Source organism: Pristiophorus japonicus, chromosome 31 (assembly GCF_044704955.1).
Source record: "Pristiophorus japonicus isolate sPriJap1 chromosome 31, sPriJap1.hap1, whole genome shotgun sequence".
Lineage (NCBI taxonomy): Eukaryota > Metazoa > Chordata > Chondrichthyes > Pristiophoridae > Pristiophorus > Pristiophorus japonicus.
Genome location: NC_092007.1, coordinates 12,838,136 through 12,861,714, shown reverse-complemented (window position 1 = coordinate 12,861,714; position 23,579 = coordinate 12,838,136). Strand labels below are relative to the sequence as shown.

The 23,579-nt window shown below is 45.5% G+C and overlaps 2 protein-coding genes across 2 annotated transcripts; one reads left to right on the top strand and one right to left on the bottom strand.

Annotated features, from left to right (window-relative positions):
* Positions 1-3,884: 3,884 nt before the first annotated feature.
* Positions 3,885-5,002, top strand: LOC139240368 (chemerin-like receptor 1). Its single transcript, XM_070868839.1, has one exon. It carries the CDS (start codon positions 3,885-3,887, stop codon positions 4,938-4,940), a length of 1,056 nt encoding a protein of 351 aa, XP_070724940.1. The 3' UTR covers positions 4,941-5,002.
* A 2,886-nt stretch (positions 5,003-7,888) lies between these two features.
* LOC139240367 (probable G-protein coupled receptor 139) lies at positions 7,889-23,352 on the bottom strand. The gene is made up of 5 exons (XM_070868837.1): positions 23,283-23,352; positions 21,940-22,828; positions 20,249-20,331; positions 11,847-11,933; positions 7,889-7,959 (listed from the first exon to the last, which is right to left on the bottom strand). The coding sequence occupies exons 1-5, from the start codon at positions 23,350-23,352 to the stop codon at positions 7,889-7,891; spliced, it is 1,200 nt and encodes a 399-aa protein (XP_070724938.1).
* Between the last annotated feature and the right edge of the window lie 227 nt (positions 23,353-23,579).

Below are 23,579 nucleotides of genomic sequence, written 5' to 3'. Positions count from 1 at the left end.
TACTCCTACTCTTTGTTTCCTGTCTGACAACCAGTTCTCTATCCATGTCAGCACACTACCTCCAATCCCATGTGATTTAACTTTGCACATTTATCTCTTGTGTAGGACCTTGTCGAAAACCTTCTGAAAGTCCAAATATACCGCATCAACTGGTTTTCTCTTGTCCACTCTACTGGAAACATCCTCAAAAAATTTCAAAAGATTTGTCAAGCATGATTTCCCTTTCACAAATCCATGCTGACTTGGACCTATCATGTCACCTCTTTCCAAATGCGCTGCTATGGCATCCTTAATAATTGATTCCATTATTTTACCCACTACTGAGGTCAGGCTGACCGGTCTATAATTCCCTGTTTTCTCTCTCCCTCCTTTTTTAAAAAGTGTGGTTACATTGGCTACCCTCCACTCCAAATGAACTGATCCAGAGAAAATGAAATGTTGGAAAATGACTGTCAATGCATCCGCTATTTCCAAGGCCACCTCCTTAAGTACTCTGGAATGCAGTCCATCAGGCCCTGGGGAATTATCGGCCTTCAATCCCATCAATTTCCCCAACACAATTTCCCGCCTAATAAGGATTTCCCTCAGTTTCTCCTCCTTACTAGACCCTCTGACCCCTTTTATATCCGGAAGGTTTTTTGTGTCCTCCTTAGTGAATACCGAACCAAAGTACTTGTTCAATTGGTCTGCCATTTCTTTGTTCCCCGTTATGACTTCCCCTGATTCAATTTTACATTTTGCATTATAGGTGGACATTTCGTCGAAAATGTGTGCAACCCGTGTACTTCAGCATCTGCCTCCTCTCTCTGAGGATCAAAATTGCTTTGATCCACCATGGACTGATATTCCTCTGCCACGTGGTGGTTAGCCGGTTTTGTAGAGCTTGCAGCTCATTTGCAAGCTCGTTGGAGTTGCCCCATTGTTCCACAGCTCTTGCAAACATACCCTTTGAAGCATCATGAATAGGCTGAATGGCAGACTTCACAACGCTAACAAGGTGTGAATTGCCTTGCATTCATCCTTTGTTGGGGACTCTGAGTCATCTGGGTCACCTGAGGCCGACTGGCAGTTGTAGACTCATGGATTCTGCACTGTACAGTTCTGCTCGCAAACACAGTTCCAGTTAATTTATGAACATTGCGAGCACTTGTGTGCTGAGAGTATTGTTTCGTGTTATCACTGGTGGACATAAACGCCTGTGATTTCGCAATGTCCTTACTGAGGGTCGCTGTCTTCACAGTCAAATGTTTCGTAGGATGATCTCGTGGCCAATGCCCAGTACAAAAAGTCTCTGAGCATTAGCTCCAGGTAGCCATCAAACTCACATTGTCCTGTAAGTTGCCTTTACTCGGCGACATAGCTCACCACTTCCTGACCTTCAGATCACTGGCACGTGTAGAACCGATACCTTGCCATCAGCACGCTCTCCATCGGGTTAAGATGCTCCTGAACCAGTGTACACAGCTCTTCATACGACTTATCTGTGGGTTTCACCAGAGCCAGAAGATTCTTCATGAGGCTGTAGGTCGGTGCCCCGCAGACTGTGAGGAGGACCGCTCTCCTTTTTGCAGCGCTTCCTTCTCCGTCCAGCTCGTTGGCTACAAAGTACTGGTCTAGCCGTTCGACATAGGCTTCCCAGTCCTCACCCTCCGAGAACTTCTCCAGGATGCCCACAGTTTGCTGCATCTTTGCATTTCGTATTCTCAGCATCAATTATTGTGTTCCTAACACAGATGAGGCTGCACACAGGGAGGTTAAAGTAACAGTGACCTCAGTCTTTAATAAGACACTCCAGAGTGAGGAACAGGTCTTAGTGGCCAGCTTATATACAGTGCTCCCAAGAGATGCTAGGATCCCTTGGGACTTCAGGGGATGAGCTCCCTGGTGGCGGAACATGGGAATGCATGCTTTACAACATCTGCCCTGGGTTTTTTTTGTGGGACAGTGCAGAAGGAGCTTTACCCTGTATCCAACCCCGTGCTGTACCTGCCTGGGAGTGTTTGATGGGACAGTGTAGAGAGAGCTTGAATCTGTATCTAACCCCGTGCTGTACCTGCCTGGGAGTGTTTGATGGGACAGTGTAGAGGGAGCTTTACTCTGTATCTAACCCCATGCTGTACCAGCCCTGGGAATGTTTGATGGGGACTGTGTAGCGGGAGCTTTACTCTGCCTCTAACCCGTGCAGGTAGCATATATCAGTTTGCTAATGACGGAATGGATATTTCCAGGTCAGGCATGCAAATTTAAGCCACAGCAGAAGGACTTTGATCAGGCGATGGAAGTAGATTACGTAATGGTAAGGAGCCATAATATGTATTTGTATATATTTTAATATGTGTTTTATATACTTTCTAACTGTGGTGCATAAAGAATTGTGTGGATTTTGTACGATTTCTCGAAGTGCTATATTTATGTACGTGGTGTCTAACTTGTTAGCTGGAATTTGTACATCTTCTCAGAATAACGTGCAAAATGTAGGTACATGAGAGACACTGAAGAGTGGACTGAAGTCCAATGGGTGATGAAAAAAATGCCGTCTATAAACAGCAAGAATCAAACCTGTGGGGATGGGTCCATTAGTTTGAATTCAAACAGCAAGAAGGGGCGTTGACGTGCATCAGAATTTGCCAATCAACAAAAGGGATATGTTATCTCCAGCCAAACATAACTGGACAGCAGGATACCGTGAGGTGCCAGAAGGATGTGGAGTGTAAATGAAGCAGGACAAAGGTTTGCTCACTTTCTGCAGCATCGAAATGTAAACCATCGGTAGTTGATGGAGGCCGGCCAGCCGGAAAGTCGGAAGTTTTAATCCAGTCGGACGGATCACCCACCTGATTATACGTAAGCCAATTTGGGCACAGTTATTGCCAGAAAGATTGTGCGTTACCAGTTAGCTTAGAGACATAGATATTGTGAAGGAATGAAGTGTTTTACTGGTATATAACAGTATAACTTGGGGCATATATATTGCAAAGTTAAATTTCGAATCGGCAAGCTCGATAATTTGATACTTCTGAACCTGTACTCAGTAGTGATGAAATAGGATTTTATAGTTGTATTGGAAAATTCCAGTGTCTTAGTGTTTGAAAACAATAGGAAAAGTCCTACACTGTTGGAGGGGCATTACTAAAGGACCGCCGCCCTGTTGGAGGGTCAGTACTGAGAGAGATCCGCACTGTCGGAGGGACATTGCTGAGGGAGCGCCGCACTCTCTGAGGGCCAGTACTGAGGGAGTGGCCGCACTGTGGTCTGAAGGAGTTTATAGATATAGCAAGGGAGGGGGCGAGGAGACCACGGAGAAATTTGAAAATAAAGATGAAAATTTTTAAATCGAGGCGTTATCTGAACGAGAGCCAATGTCGGTCAGCGAGCAATCGGACGGGGTGTGGGGCGGGGCTTGATGGCTGAATGGGCTTCGGTGTGAGTTCAAAGATGGGTGTTTTGAATGAGCTGACAATTCGGGAGGCCAGTCAGGAGCGGCATAGAATAGACATGTCTGGATATAACAAGCGTTCAGACTAGGTTTCAGAAACGGACGGGCTGAGGCAGAGGCGGTGACGGGCATAGTTACGGAGGTGGAAATTGAGTGTCAATCTCCGTGATTTCTGTACTGGGGTCAACACTAATGGACTCTTCCCTCTCTCTCTCTCTCTCTGTCTCTCTGTCTCTATCTCTCTCTGTCTCTCTCTCTCTCTGTCTCTGGGTGTCTCTCTCTCACGCCCTCTCTCTTGCTCCCTCTCTCTCTCTAAGTTTTTTTCTTTCTCTCTCTGTGCCTCTCTCTCGCTCCCTCTCTCGTTCTCTCTCTCTTGCTCCCTCTATCTCTCTCTTCCGCTATCTGTCTCTCTCTCTCTCGCTCCGTGTCTTCAGGTGCGACATCTGAAATGGAGCCTGATGATTTTCAGCCGACCAACTCCAGCGAGGTTCCGCACGATGTCCCGGCGACAGAAGTCCACTCCAGCACGGAGCGAGCGATGCACGCCTGCGCTGTTGTGATCTACATCGTCACCTGCGTCCTGGGCATGTCGGGCAACGGGCTGGTCATCTGGGCCACCGGCTTCAAGCTGAAGAGAACGGCCTACACCGTCTGGTTGCAGAGCCTCGCCGTGGCCGACTTCACCGTCTCTCTGCTGCTCCCTCTTTACATCACTGACATCGCCCTTGACTTCCACTGGCCCTTTGGTTGGCTGATCTGCAAGCTCAGCTATGGGGCGGTGGTGCTCTGTCTGCACGCCAACGTCTTTACGCTGGCCGCCATCAGTGTAGACCGCTGCTTTTCGGTGGTGCTGCCCGTGTGGTCCCAGAACCACCGCAGCCCGCGGCTGGCCACCCTGCTCAGCCTGGGGATGTGGGTGGCAGCTGCCATCGGGAGTGCGCCATCGTGCGTCTTCCGACAATTGATATCCCGGGATGACCACATGTGGTGCTTTACCGAGTACCTGCTAGAGGGCGAGGGGATGGCACTGAACACGACGGACCGTGGAGAGGATGATGACCGGGCGGTGCCGGAGCAGGCGAAGAGCCTGCATGATGCCCGGTACCGAACACTGACTCTCACCAGCTTCCTCATCGGGTTCCTCCTCCCATTCCTGGTTATCACCGCCAGCTACACCATCATTGTGCTGCGGCTGAGGCGGGACCGCTTGGTGTCCAGCGGCAGCAAGGCCTTCAGGATCGTGGCCGCCATCATCCTGGCCTTCCTCGTGTGCTGGGCGCCCTACCACATCGTTTCTATCCTCGCCCTGCTGCTCCACCCACATGACGAAGACTGGCCCATGGCGCTGATGGTGGGTGTCCCATTCAGCCGCGGCCTGGCCTGCATCAACAGCTGCATCAACCCCTTTCTCTACCTCTTCATGTGGCAGGACTTCAGGGACTTGCTCAAGAAGTCATTTCAACGGGTTGACAATCAGGGGGAGGCAATGCAAACTCATTTGTAGGAGATTTGGAGGGAATTTGAGGAGTCGTTTCTTCATGCAGAGGGTGGTTGGGGTATGAAACTCACTGCCCGAAATGTGGCCAAGACAAAAACCGTCATAGCCTTAAAAAAGTACTGGGATATATCAGCCAAAGCTTCAGTACTGTTAAACTGCAGCGTCTGCAAGACTACAGCATTTATGGGGGCTCATTTTCTGTTCATAACTGTGCTTGCAAATTGCTCCAAGGTGGCTGAAAACATGTGTTGACCAAATTATTAGTGCCCCAAAAATCTTTGCGAATTCATAATGTTTTAAAGGATTGGTGAAGTTGAAACTGACACTTGACGTTGTCAGTGTTTGCGCCAAGAAAAGAATAAAGAAACATCGGATATCATTGACTGAAAGAAGCTTGAATGAATGTTGAAATTCCAGTTTGCATGGAAAATGTGCATTTGTCGCGAGAGTTACCGAACGTGAATATTTAGGGAGATGATGAATTTGTTGTTTGCTCGAAAGCCAGTCTTTGGAAAAGAGACTGTCTGTATGTTTGTCTTAGCTCCACCCACCTTTATGGATTTAGAGCTGAAATCCATTTAACCCTTTGTAATCTTGTCGTGGATGTTAGATAATTGCTTATGTTGATAAGTTTTTTACTTGAATTATGTATGTGTATTATTTCAGAGAGGTACTTGAGTCATGTTTTTGGTTATGAACTGATTTGGCACCTCCAGTTCATAATCCATTACAGGGTTCAATATCGTCTAGGTTGTACGAATGCCTTTGTTCAATAATGGTAATGAAACCGTGCACCCACAATTGAATTAGATCATAGGTTATAAATGCAGGTGCAGAGCAATTTTGAATATAATTCTCGCAAATAGATACAAGTTATTGTTGTTATGAAATGCACAGAAGACCATTTGTTCTGCAAAAGATAAGCTTCAGCCTTGAAGTTAGTTGCTATGGTGTCTGTTAAAAAAACCTCTCCAGCTAGGGGAAATATCCTCCCTGCAACCACCCTGTCATGTCCTGTAAGCATTCTGTATGTTTCAATGAGATCACCTCTCAGTTTTCTAAACTCTAGAGCGTACAGAATACTCTAGAGCGTTCTACACAATCTCTTAACATAAGACAGCACTCTCACCCCAGGAATCGGTCTAGAGAACGTACGTTGTACCGCCTCCAAGTCAAGTATATCTTCCTGAGATAAGGAGACAAAACATTGCACAGTACTCCAGGTGTGGTCCCACCAAGGTCCTGTACAATTCTACCAAGACTTCCCTACTCTTATACCCCAACCCACTTGCAATAAAGGACAATATGCCATTTGCCTTCCTACTTGCTTGCTGTACCCGCATGCTAGCTGTTTGTGTATCTTGCACAAAAACACTCAAATCTGTCTGAACACCAACATTTAAATGTTTCTCACCATTTAAAAAATATTCCCTTTTTCTATTTTTTCTACCAAAGTTAATAACCTCAGATTTCCCCACATTATACTCCATCTGCCACCCGACTGCCCACTCACTCAGTCTATCTACATCTATTTCCCGATGTTTTGCCTTCTCTTCACAGCTTACTGTCCCACCACGTTTTGTATATTCAACAAACTTGGATACATTACAGTCGGTCCCTTCATCTAGATCATCAATATAGATTGTAAATAGCTGAGACCCCAGCACTGATCCCTGCATCACCCCACTAACTGCAGCCTGCTGACGTTCAATATACGTGTAAGGTGCGCATCTTGGTTAGTGGAACGAGTCTGACAAGAACCTGTGGAACATTGCTGAGGGAAAGCCCCCATCGTGGGCAATTGATCGACATCTGAGGGCGCTGCGCATTTACCAACTAGCTCAGACTCTGTGCCAAGTCAGGCGGTTGGTACCAGTATACCCGGTGAGGCACGAATGCCGTCTACCAGAACAGCGCGACTTTATGTTATTACCCAATCATGCCTGAGAAAATAACCTCAAATCCTTTGTTCCGAGTACAGAATGTAGAATTACGTCAGGGAGACAATTTCGTCAGATACTATGAAGCCCCGCAGGATGTGACATGGATAGATGGGACAACATGGGTAGCCTCAGGCCTAACTAGATGTGCTGAAGTTCGGGGACACGTTCACTTGTCCCTTCGATGTGGCAGAACGTGCAGCCCAAGCGTGCAGGTTCAAGTGGGATGTGATAGCATGGACCTATACCGTGAAGGTAATTGCGGGACAGCATTTTCCCCGTACGATCTGCATATAGAGGGAAGGGTGAGTATTGTTTCACCACCATACAATGGCAATACCAGTATAGTGCCAACCTGAATTGTCCCAGCGGGATGGGAACATGTGCTTTACCCCAGCCCAAACTGTAAGACTTGGGGCACGGGTTTCGTTATGCATTTATCAGCAGAGGCAAGTAGATATTGCTGTGGAAGATGCATTAAAGAAGCAATTTCACCAGTACATGGTGCGATTTGACTTTGGCATCCCAGCTCCATCGGAACACTTGGCAAAGTTAATGAAATGTGTTAAACAGTCCCAAAGCCACTATTATGGCCTAGAAAAACCGTGAAGTATGTAAAGAAATGTTTAAGATTGCTGATGATACATCCTGGCTGGACATTGTATCGAACAGTGAAAATCTTCCGTGGATTACAGATTGTCTCACATGTGTTGGTCGCTGTACAGCCAGGGATTGTGTTGCATTGTCTGATAATAACCTGCCGTGTTAACAGGAGATGCCAGCAGCAGGAGTGTATCACGCTGATACAGGAAATACAGACGAAAGGAGAGGATACTAAACTGAACTAAAACTTGCTGGGACTCGAAAAGTTCGAGTCCATTTACCTCTGGTTGGATCTGTAAGACCACAGCATTCTTTTGTCTCATTTTCTGCTAATAACTGTGCTTGCAAACTGCTCAAAGATGGCAAAAACCTAGGATGACCATTTGTAAAGACGCAGAAGGCATTGCGAATTCAAAAGGCTTTCTCCAGGGTTTTAACAGTTCGCAGCTGCAAAACGACATTGCCTGGGAACAGTAATCGAGCTGCAACAAGGAGTTACGAGAATGAAACTCACATTCATTGTGAAAAACCTTCGCTGTGAATTAAATCTGGACAATTATGTACACGGTGGGCAGTCATTCTGAAAAAAACAGATAAAATGGCTGTGACACATGAAGGCAGCACTGCAATCCAGCGATTGGTAACCTGGTCAGTTACCAAGAGAATCAGGGGGTTAATTTCCAATCGCTAACCACGGTTGGAGTTAACTCTCAGGTGTGAGTGTGTCTGCTTTGCAAGCACTGACGTAATCGGCAATGTTTAACTGTTAGGAAATATTTTAATGGGATAGGTCGCTGCAGCTTAATAATGAGAAATCATTGTGTATTTGATGATATCGTGATTGCTTGTATCTCTTTTGGTTAACCAAATAAAGATAACCCCAGTAGAGGGGTGGGTGACATACACCCGGAGTCTGTGTTGTTTTTGTCTCACAAGTCCAGCTCTGTAAAGTGCAGGGAAAAGACATAAACTTTACAGGCTAAAACCTGTCTTAATTAACGTAAGTCTTACACAGAAACACACACACTAACACACACACAAGCACAGAAACACAACACACATAAGAACACCTTCGGATCAGGTGTCCACCATTTGACCACTCGAGCCGGCTCCGCCATCAATAAGATCATAGCTGATCTGATCTTGGCCTCAACTCCACGAACCTGCCTGCTCCCCATACTCTGTGACTCCCATATCATTCAAGAATCTGTCTATCTCCCCCATAAATATATTCACTGACCCACCCTCCACAGCTCTCTGCGGAAGAGCATTCTACAGATTCACAAGTCACTCAGCGAAGAAATTCTTACCCATCTCCGTTTTAAATGGGCGCCCCTTTATTCTGAAATATGCCCCCTACTTCTAGATTCCCCCACAAGGGGAATCATCCTCTCTGCATGTACACTGTCAAGTCTCCTCGGAATCTTACACATTTCAATAAAATCACCTCTCATTTTTCTAAGCTCCAATATATGCCCAACCTGCTGAAAGTTTCTTCATAAGACAACCCCATCATTTCAGGAATCAACCTCATGAACCTTCACTGAACTGCCTCCAATGCAAGTATATCCCTCCTTAAATAAAAATATCAAATCTGGACGCAGTACTCCAGGTGTGGCCTCACCAATATCCTGCAGAGTTGTCGCGGGACTTGTCTGCCTTTATACTCTATCCCCTTTGCAATAAAGGTGAACACTACGAGGACTAGACTTACTACATACAGCTCATCTTCTTAGGCATTCCCTCGGGGTAGAGGATGACTTGCTTCCACAAACATGAGTTCTCAGGTGACTGATGAACCCAATGCGGGACCCACAGTCTCTGTCACAGGCGGTGTCTGGGGCAGACAGTGGTTGGAGGGATCGGTGGGTGGAGTCCTTGGCTTGTCATGCGCTCATTCCGCTGTTTGCGCTTGGCATCCGGTGCTCCCGTGAAAGAGACTCGTGGTATTCAGCACCTTCTCGGATGCTCCTCCTCCACTTTGAGTGGATTTGGGCCAGGGATACCCAAGAGTCGTTGGTGATGTTACATATATTCAAGAAGGTTTTGAGGGTGTCCTTGAAGAGTTTCCTCTGCCCTCCTGGGGCTTGCTTGCCGTGACGTAGCTCGGAGCAGAGTGCCTGTTTAGGAGTCTAGCATCGAGCATGCAGATGATGTGGCCCGCCCAGTGGAGCTGATCGAGTGTGGTCAGCACCTTGATACTGGGGATGTTGGCCTGAGAGAGAACGCTGACGTTGGTGTGGCTATCCTCCCAGGGAATTTGCAGGATTTTGAGGAGGCAGCGTTGGTGGTACTTCTCCAGTGCTTTGAGGTGCCGACTGTACATTGTCCATGTGTCTCAGGCATATAGGAGGGTGGGTATCTATTGTGTATGGAGAAAGAGTCAGATTGAACACGGTGAGCTCAAAGTAAAGTGTGACCGTAATATTTTATTGCAAGTCTCCAGAGTGCCTCTCCAACCTGTGAAGCCTTCTTAAATACCTGTGCTCCCAAGGGATTATGGGATCCCTTGGGACTCCAGGGAATGAGCCCTCTGGTGCTGTACAGAGTAAATACAAGTCCACATATATAATAACATTCCTCCCCAAAGTCAATAGTGTAACTATTTACAATGTGAGTCGATCTGGGGCCCTTCTTGTCCTGGTTGATCGTCTCAGTGTGAAAGCTGGTGTTGTTGAGTCATTTGTTAGGCCCTCGCTGGGCTGCTGTGCAGCTGGCCTTGCTGGGCTGCCTGATCTGTTGGCCCTGCAGGGCTGCTGTGAATGATTGGTTCTGCTTTGTGGTCAACCATAGTGTCGGTTGCCACTGGTGTGTGTGTTGGGGGATCCATAAAGGTAGGGTCCAATGTGGCTTGCTCAGGGTAGTCCATGAATCTGAGTTTGATTTGGTGCAAGTGTTTCCGGTGAATTAATTCATTTGTAAGTTTGAGCCGAAACACCCTGCTATCCTCTTTGGCCACGACAGTGCCGGGAAGCCACTTGGACCTTGTCCATAATTTAATACAATTATCTCACATTCATTCCACTTGGATTACGCGTCGACAACCACAAGGAACATTTTACCCAAGAATAGGCCTGCATAGTTGACTTGTACCCGAGACCACGATTTGGAGGGCCTAGACCATAAACTTAGTGGTGCCTCATGGGTACATTGCTTCACTGCGAGCATGTATTACATCTGTGAACGCAGGCCTCTAAGTCCGCATCGATGCCGGGCCACCACACGTGGGATCTGGCTTTCACATTCATCATTACAATGCCTGGGTGGGTACTGTGAAGGCCATTGATGAAGGTATCTCTGCCCGTCTTGGGAACCACTACTCGATTGCCCCACAGAAGGCAGTCTGCCTGTACAGACATTTCATCTTTGCGCTGCTGGAACGGATTTATCTCTTCCTGAATTTCCATTGGGACACTGGACCAGCTCCCTTGAAGCACACAGCTTTTGACTAGAGATAATAAGGGGTCCTGGTTTGTCCAGGTTTTGATCTGCCGGGCAGTGATGGGTGATTGCTCACTCTCAAATGCTTCCATAACCATGGCTAGATCTGTGGGCTGTGCCATTTCCACCCCCGTCGTGGGCAATGGCAGCCTACTGAGAGCATAGGCGTAGTTTTCTGTGCCTGGCCTGTGGTGGATGGCTTCGTTGTATGCGGACAACGTGAGCGCCCATTTCTGGATGCGGGCCGATGCGTTGGTACTTATCCCTTTACTCTCGGAAAACAAGGATATGAGTGGCTTGTGGTCAGTTTCCAATATGAATTTTAGCCCAAACAGGTATTGATACATTTTATTTACCCTATAAACACACGCTAACACTTCTTTTTCAATCATGCTTTAGGTTCTCTCGGCCTTAGACAGACACCTGGATGCATAAGCAACCGGTTGCAGTTTCCCAAAATCATTAGCTTGTTGCAATACACACCGGATGCCATATGACGACATATCTCATGCTAATACCAAACACTTACATGGATCATACAACACAAGCAATTTGTTTGAGCATAACAATTTTCTCGCTTTTACAAAGGCATTTTCTTGGCTTTTGCCCCAAGCCCATTCGCCCCCTTTTCCTAGTAAGACATGTAGTGATGCTAGCAGGGTGCTGAGACCCGGTAAGAAGTTACCAAAGTAGTTCAAGAGTCCCAGAAACGACCGCAGCTCCGTCACGTTCTGTGGCCTCGGTGCATTCTCGATTGCCTCTGTCTTCGCATTGCTGGGCCTGATGCCATCCGCCGCAATCCTCCTTCCCAGGAACTCCACTTCAAGCGCCAGGAAAATGCACTTCGAGCGTTTTAACCTAAGCCCCACGCGGTTGAGTCGAATAAGAACCTCCTCCAGGTTCTGCAGATGCTCGACTGTGTTCTGACCGGTGAACAAGATGTCATCCTGGAAGACCACGGTGTCCGGGACCGACTTCAGTAAACCTTCCATGCTTCTCTTGAATATCGCCGCCACTGATCGGATTCACAACGGGCATCTGTTATAAACAAAAAGACCTTTGTGCGTGTTGATGCAGATGAGGACCTTCGATGATTCCTCCAGTTCCTGCGTCATGTAGGTTGAGGTCATATCCAGCTTCGTGAACATCTTTCCTCCCACCAGCGATGCAAATAAGTCGTCGGCTTTTGGTCGTGGATATTGGTCCCGCAGGGAGAAACGATTGATAGTTACATTGTAATCGCCACAGAGTCTGACTGTACCGTCTCCCTTGAGGACTGGGACAATAGGACTGGCCCACTCGCTGAACTCGATCGGTTAAATGATGCCCTCTCGTTGCAGCTGGTCTAGTTCGAACTCTATCCTTTCTCTCATCATGTACGGTACTGCTTTCGCCTTGTGATGGATTGGGCGCACCCCCGGGATTAGATGCATCTGCACTTTTGCTCCTTGGAAATTCCCGATGCCTGGTTCGCACAGCGAAGGAAATGTGTTTCCGACCTGGGCACACGAAGTGTCGTCAGTAGGCGATAGCGCTCGGACGGCGGTCCACTTCCAGCGTATCTTTCCCAGTCAGCTCCTACCGAGCAGCATGGGACCATCGCCGGGTACCACCCAGAGTGGGAGCTTGTGCACCGCTCCATCGTAAGAGACTTTTATGGTAGCACTGTCGATTACAGGAATCAGTTCTCTAGTGTAAGTTCTTAGTCTCGTGCAAACTGGAGTTAAGACTGGCCTTGAGGCCTTGTTGCACGACAACCTTTCAAAAGCCATGATCCTGACCAACTGATCCACCACAGATCCACTTAATGTTCGGACTGGGTTCAAGCAAGGCTGTGTCATCGCGCCAACACTCTTCTCGATCTTCCTTGCTGCAATGCTCAATCTCACACTCAACAAGCCCCCGGCTGGAATGGAGCTAAATTACAAGACAAACGGGAATCTGTTCAACCTCCACCGCCTCCAGGCCAGATCCAAGCTCGTCCCATCCTCTGTCATCAAACTACAGTACGCGGACGATGCCTGCTTCTGCGCACACTCGGAGGCCGAACTCCAAGCAATTGTCAACACCTTCACTGAGGCTTACGAGAGCATAGGCCTTACACTAAACTTCAGTAAGGCAAAGGTCCTCTACCAACCTGCCCCTGCCACACAGCACTGCTTATCAAAATCCACGGTGAAGCCTTGGACAACGTGGAAAATTTCCAATTTTCATGGGGACAATTCGTGGTGAATGTGTTCACCCCATGCAACTCTGCCTCTGAGGCTCTGGTTCATCGTGATCCTCCGTGGATCTGTCCTCCTCTGCAACATGGTCGTTTGCAGGTTTAACAGGCTTAGCAGCTCGCCTGCACACTGGTTGGAAGTGTCCCATTGTTCCACAGCACTTGTAAACGTATCCTTTGAATCGACATGAATGGAAACGCTGATCATCCCCACAGCGCCAACAAGGTGTTAATGGCCTTGATTCATCACTCTTGATGGTGGACTCTGAGACATTTGCGGACGTGTAGCTGCAGGTATGTGTGACCTACCCTGTACGTTACGATTCGAAAACAACATTACTTTGTTCACAGTACTTGTAGCAGCACTTGTGTGCTGACTGATTTGCTTAGTTCTGCCACAAGTGGCAATAAACGGCTGGGCTATCACTATGGCATTACTCAAGGTTGGGTTCTCTACAGTCAAAAGCTTGCAAAGTATGCTTTCGTGGCCAATGCCAATATGAAAAAGTCTTTGAGCTTGTGCTCCAAATGTCCTTCAAATTCGCAAAGTCTTGCAAGGCCTGTCAGCTCGGCGATATAGCTCGCCATTTCTTGGTCTTCAGATCTTTTGAGGTGTAGAACCGGTGCCTTGCCAACAGAACGCTTTCCTTCAGGTTCAAATGGTCTCGGCCCAGTGTGCACAAATCGTCATCCAATTTCTCCGTGGGTTTTGCTGGAGTGAGCAGATTCTTCATGAGGCCATACGTTGGTGCCCCACAGATAGTGAGGAGGATCACTATACGTTTGTCAGTGCTCTCTTCCCCATCTAGCTTGTTGGCCACGAAGTATTGGTCGAGTCGCTCCACAAATGTTTCCCAATCATCTCCCTCCAAAATTTTCTCCAGGATGCCCACTGTTCTCTGCAACTTTGGGTTCGCTACCTGTATCTCATCGCCAGTTGTAGTGTATGGTGGTAGAGTCAGACTGAACACTGTCAGCTCAAATTAAAGTGTGATCTTAGTCTTTGATTGCAGGTCTCCAGAGTGCCTCTCAAACCTGTGAAGCCTTCTGAAATTCCTGTGCTCCCAAGGGATTATGGGACCCCTCGGGACTCCAGGGAATGAGCCCTCTGGTGGCTGTAAAGAGTAAATACATGTCCATATATACAACAGTATCACTACAGCCCTGTCGACAATGAGATTAATGTCGGGCCTGAGATCACACTTCAACGACATACATCTACTTCGAAACAGGATATACGTCACAGAAACATGCCATTCGGCTCAACCAGTCCATGCTGGCCTTTAGTATGCAGGTACAGCAAGTGATCATGAAGGTCAATGGAATATTGGCTTTTATTGCAAAGGGGATGGAGTATAAAAGCAGGTATGTCTTGCTACACTTATACAAGGTATTGCTGCGGCCACACCTGGAATACTGCATGTCGTTTTGTTTTCCATATTTACGAAAGGATATACTTGCTATGGAGGCAGTTCAGCGAATGTTCACTCGGTTGATTCCGGAGATGAGTGGGTTAACTTATGAGGAATGGTTGAGTAGATTGGGCCTTTACTCATTGGAATTCAGAACAAATGAGAGGTGAACTTATTAAAATGTATAAGATTATGAGTGGGCTTGATATAGTGGAGGCAGAGAGGATGTTTCCACTGATGGGAGAGACTAGACCTAGAGGGCACGGTCTTACAATAAGGGGCCGACTATTTAAAACTGAGACGAGAAGAAATTTCTTCTCTCAGAGGGTTGTAAATCTGTGAAATTCTCTGCCTTAGAGAGCTGTGGAAGGCGGGATATTGAATAAGTTTAAGACAGAGGTAGACCGTTTCTAAAACGATAAGGAAATAAATGGTTATGGGGAGTGGGTTATAGATTCCTGCCCTGGGAGTATTTGATGGGACAGTGCAGAGGGAGCTTTACTCTGTATCTAACCCCCTGTACCTGCCCTGGGAGTGTTTGATGGGACAGTGTAGAGGGAGCTTTAATCTGTATCTAACCCCGTGCTGAACTTGCCCTGGGAGTGTTTGATGGCACAGTGTAGAGGGAGCTTTACTCTGTATCTAACCCCCTGTACCTGCCCTGGGAATGTTTGATGGGACAATGTAGAGGGAGCTTTACTCTGTATCTAACCCCGTGCTGAACCTGCTCTGGGAGTGTTTGATAGAGACAGTGTAGAGGGAGCTTTATTCTGTATCTAACCCGTGCAGGTATCATGTATCAGTTTGCTAATGACGCAATGGATATTGCCAGGTCAGGCATGCAAATATAAGCCACAGCAGAAGGATTTTGATCAGGCGATGGGAATAGGTTACAGAAATCTGAGGAGCCATAATATGTGTTTGTTTCTATTTTAATATATACTTTTATATACTTCCTAGCTGTGGTGCGTAAAGAGTTGGATGGATTATTTGCATCTTCTCGATGTGCTATATTGATGTACGTGGTGTCTAAAGTGTTAATGGTATGTGTACATCTTCTCAGAGTACTGTGGAAAATGTAATTACATGAGAGACACTTAAGAGTGGACTGAAGTTCGATGGGAGAAACCTTTTGTTTCCCACGCAGGCTAGATTCGGGTTATTCTGGCCACTTTTTGCTGCTGGTGTCCCGGGTGTTCGAACTTCATTTGGTTTTCGTGATTATCCCCCCAAATTATCCGTTTACGCTGGGGATCTATCAGTACCCCTATCTCCCTTAAGATATGGATGCCCAGTATGCTGCCTTCTGTGTTCTGACAGTACCAAAACCGAGTAGGTCGCATTAATTCCTGTACTTCTAATAACACCATCTCACTGAGGGTTGCTTTCTGATAACCCACACCCACACCTTGGATGTTTACAGTCCTGCGGGTCCGGGGAAAATCTAAGTTGGTTATGGAAATGGACGCTCCTGTGACTACGAGCATATTGCAGTGCCAGCCCCCTAACACTTCCCTAATAATCATCCTTGGATCCCCTAGCCGCCGTCTCATACCTCTGCCGGAGGCCGGCAACACTTAACGTGTACTGGCTAATTGGAGCATTTTGATGATATCCTCGTTAAAGTGTGTCTCAGGTCGGGGCGGTGGTGGCAGTGGTAGCAGTGATGCTGGTACCTGTCTGAGCATGTCCATCAGCTCTTCCCTGGTTAATGGTGTTCCCTTCTTTGCCTGTTGTGGGCCTTGCCTCCCTGCGCCTCCTCCCTTACTCCAGCAATCTTTGGCCAAATGTCTCAGTTTACCACAATTGTGACATTTCCCTTGAGAATTTCCGTAACCTCTTCTTTTCTGTGGACAAATCCTACTGAAGTGGCCTCCCTTATTACAGTTAAAACATATCAGGGAAGCTGCGTGGGAGTGTATCTCCTCCTCCTTCGTCTCTGCTGCAATCGCTGTTGCTGCTATTTTTGCTATTTTCTCCTTTTGTTCTAACTTTAACTCCTCTCCATGTTCTGCCCATTCCAAAGTTTCATCGTAATTATCTACCATCATAAATCCTAACGTAATTATCTTTGGATGTGCATCTCCCAGTCCGTCTTTAAACATTTTCAAGAATGCTGCACATTTTTGTCGGGGTCATCAACCCCAGAGTGGTCTTTGTATTCAATCCATTTTCGTTCCCCGCACTCCCCGACACTTTCGCCTGCCTTTTGAGTCACATTCATATTCTACTCCAATCATTTGTCAGAATTATGTATTTCTACGATTTTGACTTCGGTGTTGGGAACTTATTCAATCGAAATTGTCTCTGCTGTGGGCTGAGAGGTACCTCCTGTGTGGTAATGTCGGCTGCTCTGCGTCCATTGGTGGGAATGGTGGTAGTGTGCATTGGGGACGCTGATACGTAGCCATTATCATGTGCTGGGGGCCGCTCTACTGCACACTCGTTATCCCTGTCTGGTTGACTGTTAGTTTGGGGTTGTGGACCATGAGGTACATTGGCTCTATTACCACAGGTGATGGTGTTACAGCTGTATATTGCACTATCCGTCTGCTCCTGTCTTACATAGAAACATAGAAACATAGAAAATAGGTGCAGGAGTAGGCCAATCGGCCCTTCGAGCCTGCACCGCCATTCAATGAGTTCATGGCTGAACATCTCTTCCAGCTTATTTATCTCAGCTTCTGTCTCTTGAATTTGTTTTGTTTGAGTACCTATCTGTGCTCTGTAGCAGGTGAGTATTATTACATAGGCATTCTCTGGACTCTGGTTGGTACCAGCAGATTGGAAAGCAGCTAATGTAACACCTCTGTTTAGAAAAGGGGACAGACAAAAGGCAGGTAACTATAGGCCAGTTAGTTTAACATCTGTAGTGGGGTTAATGCTTGAAACTATCATTAAAGAAGAAATAGCGGGACATCTAGACAGGAATACTGCAATCAAGCAGATGCAGCATGGATTTATGAAGGGGAAATCATGTTTAACTAATTTACTGGAATTCTTTAGGGATATAATGAGCATGGTGGATAGAGGTGTACCGATGGATGTGGTGTATTTAGATTTCCTAACGGCATTCTGTAATGTGCCACAAAAAAGGTTACTGCAGAAGATAGAGGTATGCGGAGTCAGAGGAAATGTATTAGGATGGCTAGAGAATTGGCTGGCGAACAGAAAGCAGAGAGTCGGGATAAATGGGTCCTTTTCGGGGTGGAAATCGGTGGTTAGTGGTGTGCCACAGGGATCGGTGCTGGGACCACAACTGTTTCCAATATACATAGATGACCTGGAAGAGGGGACAGAGTGTAGTGTAACAAAATTTGCAGATGACACAAAGATTAGTGGAAAGGCGGGTTGCGTAGAGGACATAGAGAGGCTGCAAAGAGTTTTGGATAGGTTAAGCGAATGGGCTAAGGTTTGGCAGATGGAATACAATGTCGGAAAGTGTGAGGTCATCCACCTTGGGAAAAAAACAGTCAAATGGAATATTATTTGAATGGGGTGAAATTACAACATGCTGAGGTGCAGAGGGATCTGGGGGTACTTGTGCAGGAATCCCAAAAATTAGTTTGCAGGTGCAGCAAGTAATCAGGAAGGCGAATGGAATGTTGGCCTTCATTGCGAGAGGGATGGAGTACAAAAGCAGGGAGGTTCTGCTGCAAATATATAGGATATTGGTAAGGCCGCACCTGGAGTACTGCGTGCAGTTTTGGTCACCTTACTTAAGGAAGGATATACTGGCTTTGGAGGGGGTACAGAGACGATTCACTAGGCTGATTCCGGAGATGATAGATTGAGTAGACTGGGTCTTTCCTCGTTGGAGTTTAGAAGGATGAGGGGCGATCTTATAGAAACATTTAAAATAATGAAAGGTATAGACAAGATAGAGGCGGAGAGGTTGTCAGGGAGACTAGAACTAGGGGGCACAGCCATAAAATTCGGGGAAGCCAATTTAAAACCGAGTTGCGAAGGAATTTCTTCTCCCAGAGGGTTGTGAATCTGTGGAATTCTCTGCCCAAGGAAGCAGTTGAGGCTAGCTCATTGAATGTATTCAAGTCACAGATAGATAGGTTTTTAACCAATAAGGGCATTAAGGGTTACTGGGAGCGGGCAGGTAAGTGGAGCTGAGTCCACGGCCAGATCAGCCATGATCTTATTGAATGGTGGAGCAGGTTCAAGGGGCTAGATGGCCTACTCCTGTTCCTAATTCTTATGTTCTTATGTTCTTCGTTTTATTTTTGTTCTGAAAATCCCACCATTTCCTCCATCTGTCAGGTGAGACTTTCTTTTATTCAGAAATCCAAATTAATAATGTCCAGTATAAAACAGCTGTCAATGGAAAGGTTTAACTCCTTTAGAGGTTTTTAAGAAGGCCTGACGTAATTACGTGACTTCGCATAAACATGACAATGTTTTTTCCAAGTCTTTGTGCTTTCAAAACTTGCTTAGGAATTGGAACTCCATTAAAACAGCAGAAATCATTTGTAAAGTTGTCATAATAAAACCTTCTCATCGGGAAAGACAGCATTTTAGATTAAACTCCAATTTCTCTCAACTTCCAATTCTAGTACTTGGCAAAGATTTTTTCACTGATTTAAAACAAGACCACACATTTTTAATAGCTATTTTGTTGACTGAAATCCAATTTTACCACAAGCTATATGCAATCCAGCATTTAATTTTTACGGTCCCATTCACTGAGCAAATCTTGTGTTTTATTTCTCTCTGCACAAAATCTGAACTTCTGTGCCGGTTCCAGCTTTTTTAAGAATTCTCTAATTCCCAGTTTTTTCCTTCCTTTGCGGAGTTCGCATAACTTCGTTTTTTTTGCCCTTTTGAATCCAAACATAATCATTTTTCTTTTTTGATTATCTTCCTGCATTCCATAGTTAAACATTTTTGTGTCTCTTTCTCGGCACAATACTTCTGTGTCGGGTTTAACTCGTAAGTTTTATATTTAAACCAATATCTTTTTCACAGCTAATTTCATCTCCTTTCTTCAAATTAGGTTTTGTATTCTAATGATTTTCCTCCAGTCCATTTTTCTAAAGGTCTCTGTTTCTCTTTCCAGCAGCTGCAGCTTTCAAGGTTGCATTTTTATCTTTTAATATAAACACACTGTCCTTTTTAAATTCAACGTGTTTTTCCAGCAATTTTCTTTTATTAATTTTCCATTTTTCTCAGCTAGCATTGTATCCCACTGGCCAGTTTTCCTAGGATCCTGGGGTTCCACCCCACTCTTTAGGTTGTATTCCTTCTTCTTTGCACTGCACACGATCAATACCGGCGTCTCCGTGTTATTACCATGTCACGCTTCGGGACATACACCTTAATTTTCCTCCAATGATCGCTGGGGTCCTCTTTCCCCTTCTTTTTCAGGCAATAAAGCTATCCCGCCCTTGGTTTTCATCCTTCCGTGGTTCGTTGTAACTTGTTCTACAGATTTCCCCTTCTAATTCTTTATACAGATTACCTCCTTCCCCATCAATGCTACAGCTGCAGGTGTTGCAAAACATACTCACTGCCATTCAGCTGTCACATCATCCATGTCAGAGGGTCTGCATCCTGTTCGTGACGCCAAATGTAGGGGTAAAAAGGAGGCTTCTCTCCTTCAAGGTGGACTAACTGATATAGTTAATCGACACCTACCCTTCTGTTGGGGAAAAAGGAGGCTTCACTCCCTCAAGGTGGACTAACTGATGTAGCTTATCGATACCTCGCCCTTCTCCTGTTGTATATCGACCACGGAAGTGAACACACGAAATCCCAGGATCAATCGGCTTTTATGACGAACAATTGCAAGGGAACGTTCAGTCGTGGAACCTCCGAAATACAAGAATTTTCAAGCATAATTTATACAGGTTTTGGAGAGGAGCTATCCTCTTACATCCGATTACTTGCATCAATTGATAGTTAAAAAAATTATGAAATTCATTATTTTAACATTCATTTCCTGTATCTGAGGAGAGACCTTGACACAGAATATCAATAATATTACTCATCATGTCTTGATCGACAGCACAATACAAGAGCCAGCTCCATCTTTGTGCTGAGTCAGAGACAGCAGTCGGTGCACAATCGAAAATTTCAGTCAGTATCTGGGACACAAGAGGTGATAGTTCTACTGTTATCAGCGAAGTGACATTGATTTGTCGACTCTTATCAGGTGGGCTCTGAGTGGTACATGCAACTGTGCATCTCTCATCATTGTTTTGTTACATTTTGCCCTCTACCCCAGTCTATCCGAGGCCTAGGGTGGTTTGTACTGGCTTCTTTATCTCTTACTCAGGGACTTTTAAACAAAACAACTGACTTGGGCTGTTGAAGTGTTACTAAGGTTAAGCTACAGTTTAATTGGTTTGTGTGCTATGTCTGTATAAGGAAGTTTTACCTACATAGGCAATTATATGTTCACTACCTTCAGCATAATTCTGACTCCCTATTTGCAACCTTACAATTTATCCCTCGCAGCTAACAATGCCACACCATTGTTTTTTGCTCTCCTTCCGAAATATAGAACATTCTTGGATATTCAGTTCCCAACCCTGGTCACCCTGCAACCATGTTTCCATAATTGCAACTATATCGTATCCGTTTACATCCGATTACTTGCATCAATTGATAGTTTAAAAAATTATGAAAGTCATTAATTTAACATTCATTTCCTGTATCTGAGGAGAGACCTTGACACAGAATATCAATAATATTACTCATCATGTCTTTATCGACAGCACAATACAAGAGCCAGCTCCATCTTTGTGCTGAGTCAGAGACAGCAGTCGGTGCACACTCGACAATTTCAGTCAGTATCTGGGACACAAGAGGTGAAAGGTCACATCGATGAACCGAGTTCCAACTGTTTTCTCCACTGATCACGTGACAAAAGCCTGCTCTATTTGTCAATGAGGAATGGTGTCCAATAGAGAGATCCGCGCCTGTATTATTCACACCAAAGTTTCACGAAAATTACCAATATCGGTGATCATAAGACCTTTGATGATTTTAGCAGAGAATGAAACTTTATTGATGATTTTTAAGTGCGATGCCTGATCCCTTTATCTGCAGTGTATGGTGGATTCCTGTCTTGGTCCACATGTCCGGCTCCACTGCTGAACTCATCATTGTTATCCTTGATCCCTGAACATGACTGTGCTTCATTTGCAGGAATAGATTATGTTTACTCAGCGAAACAAGTGCGAAAAACTAAAGCAATGCATAAATCAAACACATGCTACAAAATGGCTGAAATGGTCACACAAGATCTCACCAATTTTTCAACCACCAGAGAAAATGGATGTTCTAGGGTGGAAATAGAGGTAAAATTGAGCTTTAGTGACGAGGACGCTTTCTTTAGAATTGAATCGTTTTACTGTCTTTTTCTAACCAACCTCAGAATGAATGTCCAGGGAGATTTCACCACTGTCTTCAGCTCTTCTCTGAATTTCCTCTGGGTCGCTGCATAAATACACGGGTTTTGAAAGCAACTCAAAAACTTTAACATTGTTCCTGTTTCAGTGGCGATATATCCAGGGTCTGTGCGGTCACCTCGGTAATAATTAATACCTGCCAACCTGGTAGTTACCAAACTCACAGCAGCAGTCAGCCACAACAATATAAAACAGCCCGATATAGCGAAGAGTAAAATTATGGATTTCTTTCGGTTCTCCATCTCTGAATCGCTCTGCGTCTCACTCCTGTGGCCCCTGAGTCCCCTGCGGGATCTACTGGCCACTAAAATACGTCTGCCTGTCAAACAATTTAACAAGGCAATTAAAGTAAAGGGATACCAAATGCCCCAGGCGCTGTGAAACCAGATGTATGCCGCACCTGGAGGTGAGGAAACAAATGCTACACTTGTCACGCAGCCCCAATGTACCTTGTTAATTGTTTGATGAGGTTCATATGCAAGCAAAACAGGGATGTTCTTTAAAAAGATGAGGACTGTGAAAGCTGTTATAACCATGGCCGCAGTTCTCTTGGTGCAATACTTTGTTTTCAACTTCTGGCAGCAGATAATCACAAATCGGTCAAATGTGAAGGAAACGGTGAACCAAACAGACAAATCAAGGTTGACAGCAGTCATGTATAAAATGAGCTTACACACGGGAGTGTGGGACAGGAATGAAAATGGAAATCGATTACTGAAAATATTGTACAGCATTACATTGACGATCATGACCACTAGATCCACGGATGCCATGGCGATCATGTAGACAGAGACACACTTGGAAAGGCCACAGTTCCTTCGGGATAAAATAACAATTGTCACCAAGTTCGCTGTAAGAAAAAGAGAGCAGAGAAATAATATTGGAGTGTCTGATTGAAATATAGAAATATATATGGAAATATCTGGTGAGAGCATTTTACTCCATTCGGTGTTACTGTCAGCACGGACCAGTGTGGAATATGATTAGTAATGGACCTCTAACCATCAAAACCAACCCACATACTTTACTGAGCTGCTGCAGTGCTCACTGTGCACGGGGCATCAAGACAATCTAGAAATCAGCCAAAATCCTTGTACTGTAGCTTCAGAGAATATTGTAACTTCATTAATGATGTCAGCTTAAGGGGAAAGCAGAAAGTGTGGACGGCCGCTTCAGTAAGATTGTTCCAGTCTATATTGACCCTGTAATGCTGCCATCTAGAAAACACGTTATCTCATCCAACATATGGTAAGAACAGGAGTCAGTTCACACAGATCAACAACAAACAAGTTAATATGACTCACCTGGTACACCGATGACTGCGAGAATCGGGTAATAAATCGCTTTTATCTGCAGCATCGTTAGTTGGCCCATTTTCGTGACAGTGGATGTATTCGTTTGGAACTGAAATATTCTGATAGGCACACGTCTGAGGCAATGGAAGGGAACATATATTTATCCACACATTAATCCACCAGAGAGTCAATCAGGTTAACTCATAATTAGCATTATTTACAGTCATTTAACAAATAGACTGAGGTAAATTGTTTTCGTCTGATTCATCAGATTAATGAAATAGTTGAAAGTGTTAGCGGGAATTT

Excerpts from the sequence above, each read along its gene's own strand:
- LOC139240368 (XM_070868839.1), top strand. The coding sequence starts at position 3,885 with ATGGAGCCTGATGATTTTCAGCCGACCAACTCCAGCGAGGTTCCGCAC.
- LOC139240367 (XM_070868837.1), bottom strand. The coding sequence starts at position 23,352 with ATGGGCCAACTAACGATGCTGCAGATAAAAGCGATTTATTACCCGATT. Across the intron at positions 22,829-23,282 it reads CGCAGTCATCGGTGTACCAG|CGAACTTGGTGACAATTGTT; the intron begins GTGAGTCATATT and ends TTTTTCTTACAG. Across the intron at positions 20,332-21,939 it reads CCCTGGACATTCATTCTGAG|CCGATTGATCCTGGGATTTC; the intron begins GTTGGTTAGAAA and ends TCGTCATAAAAG.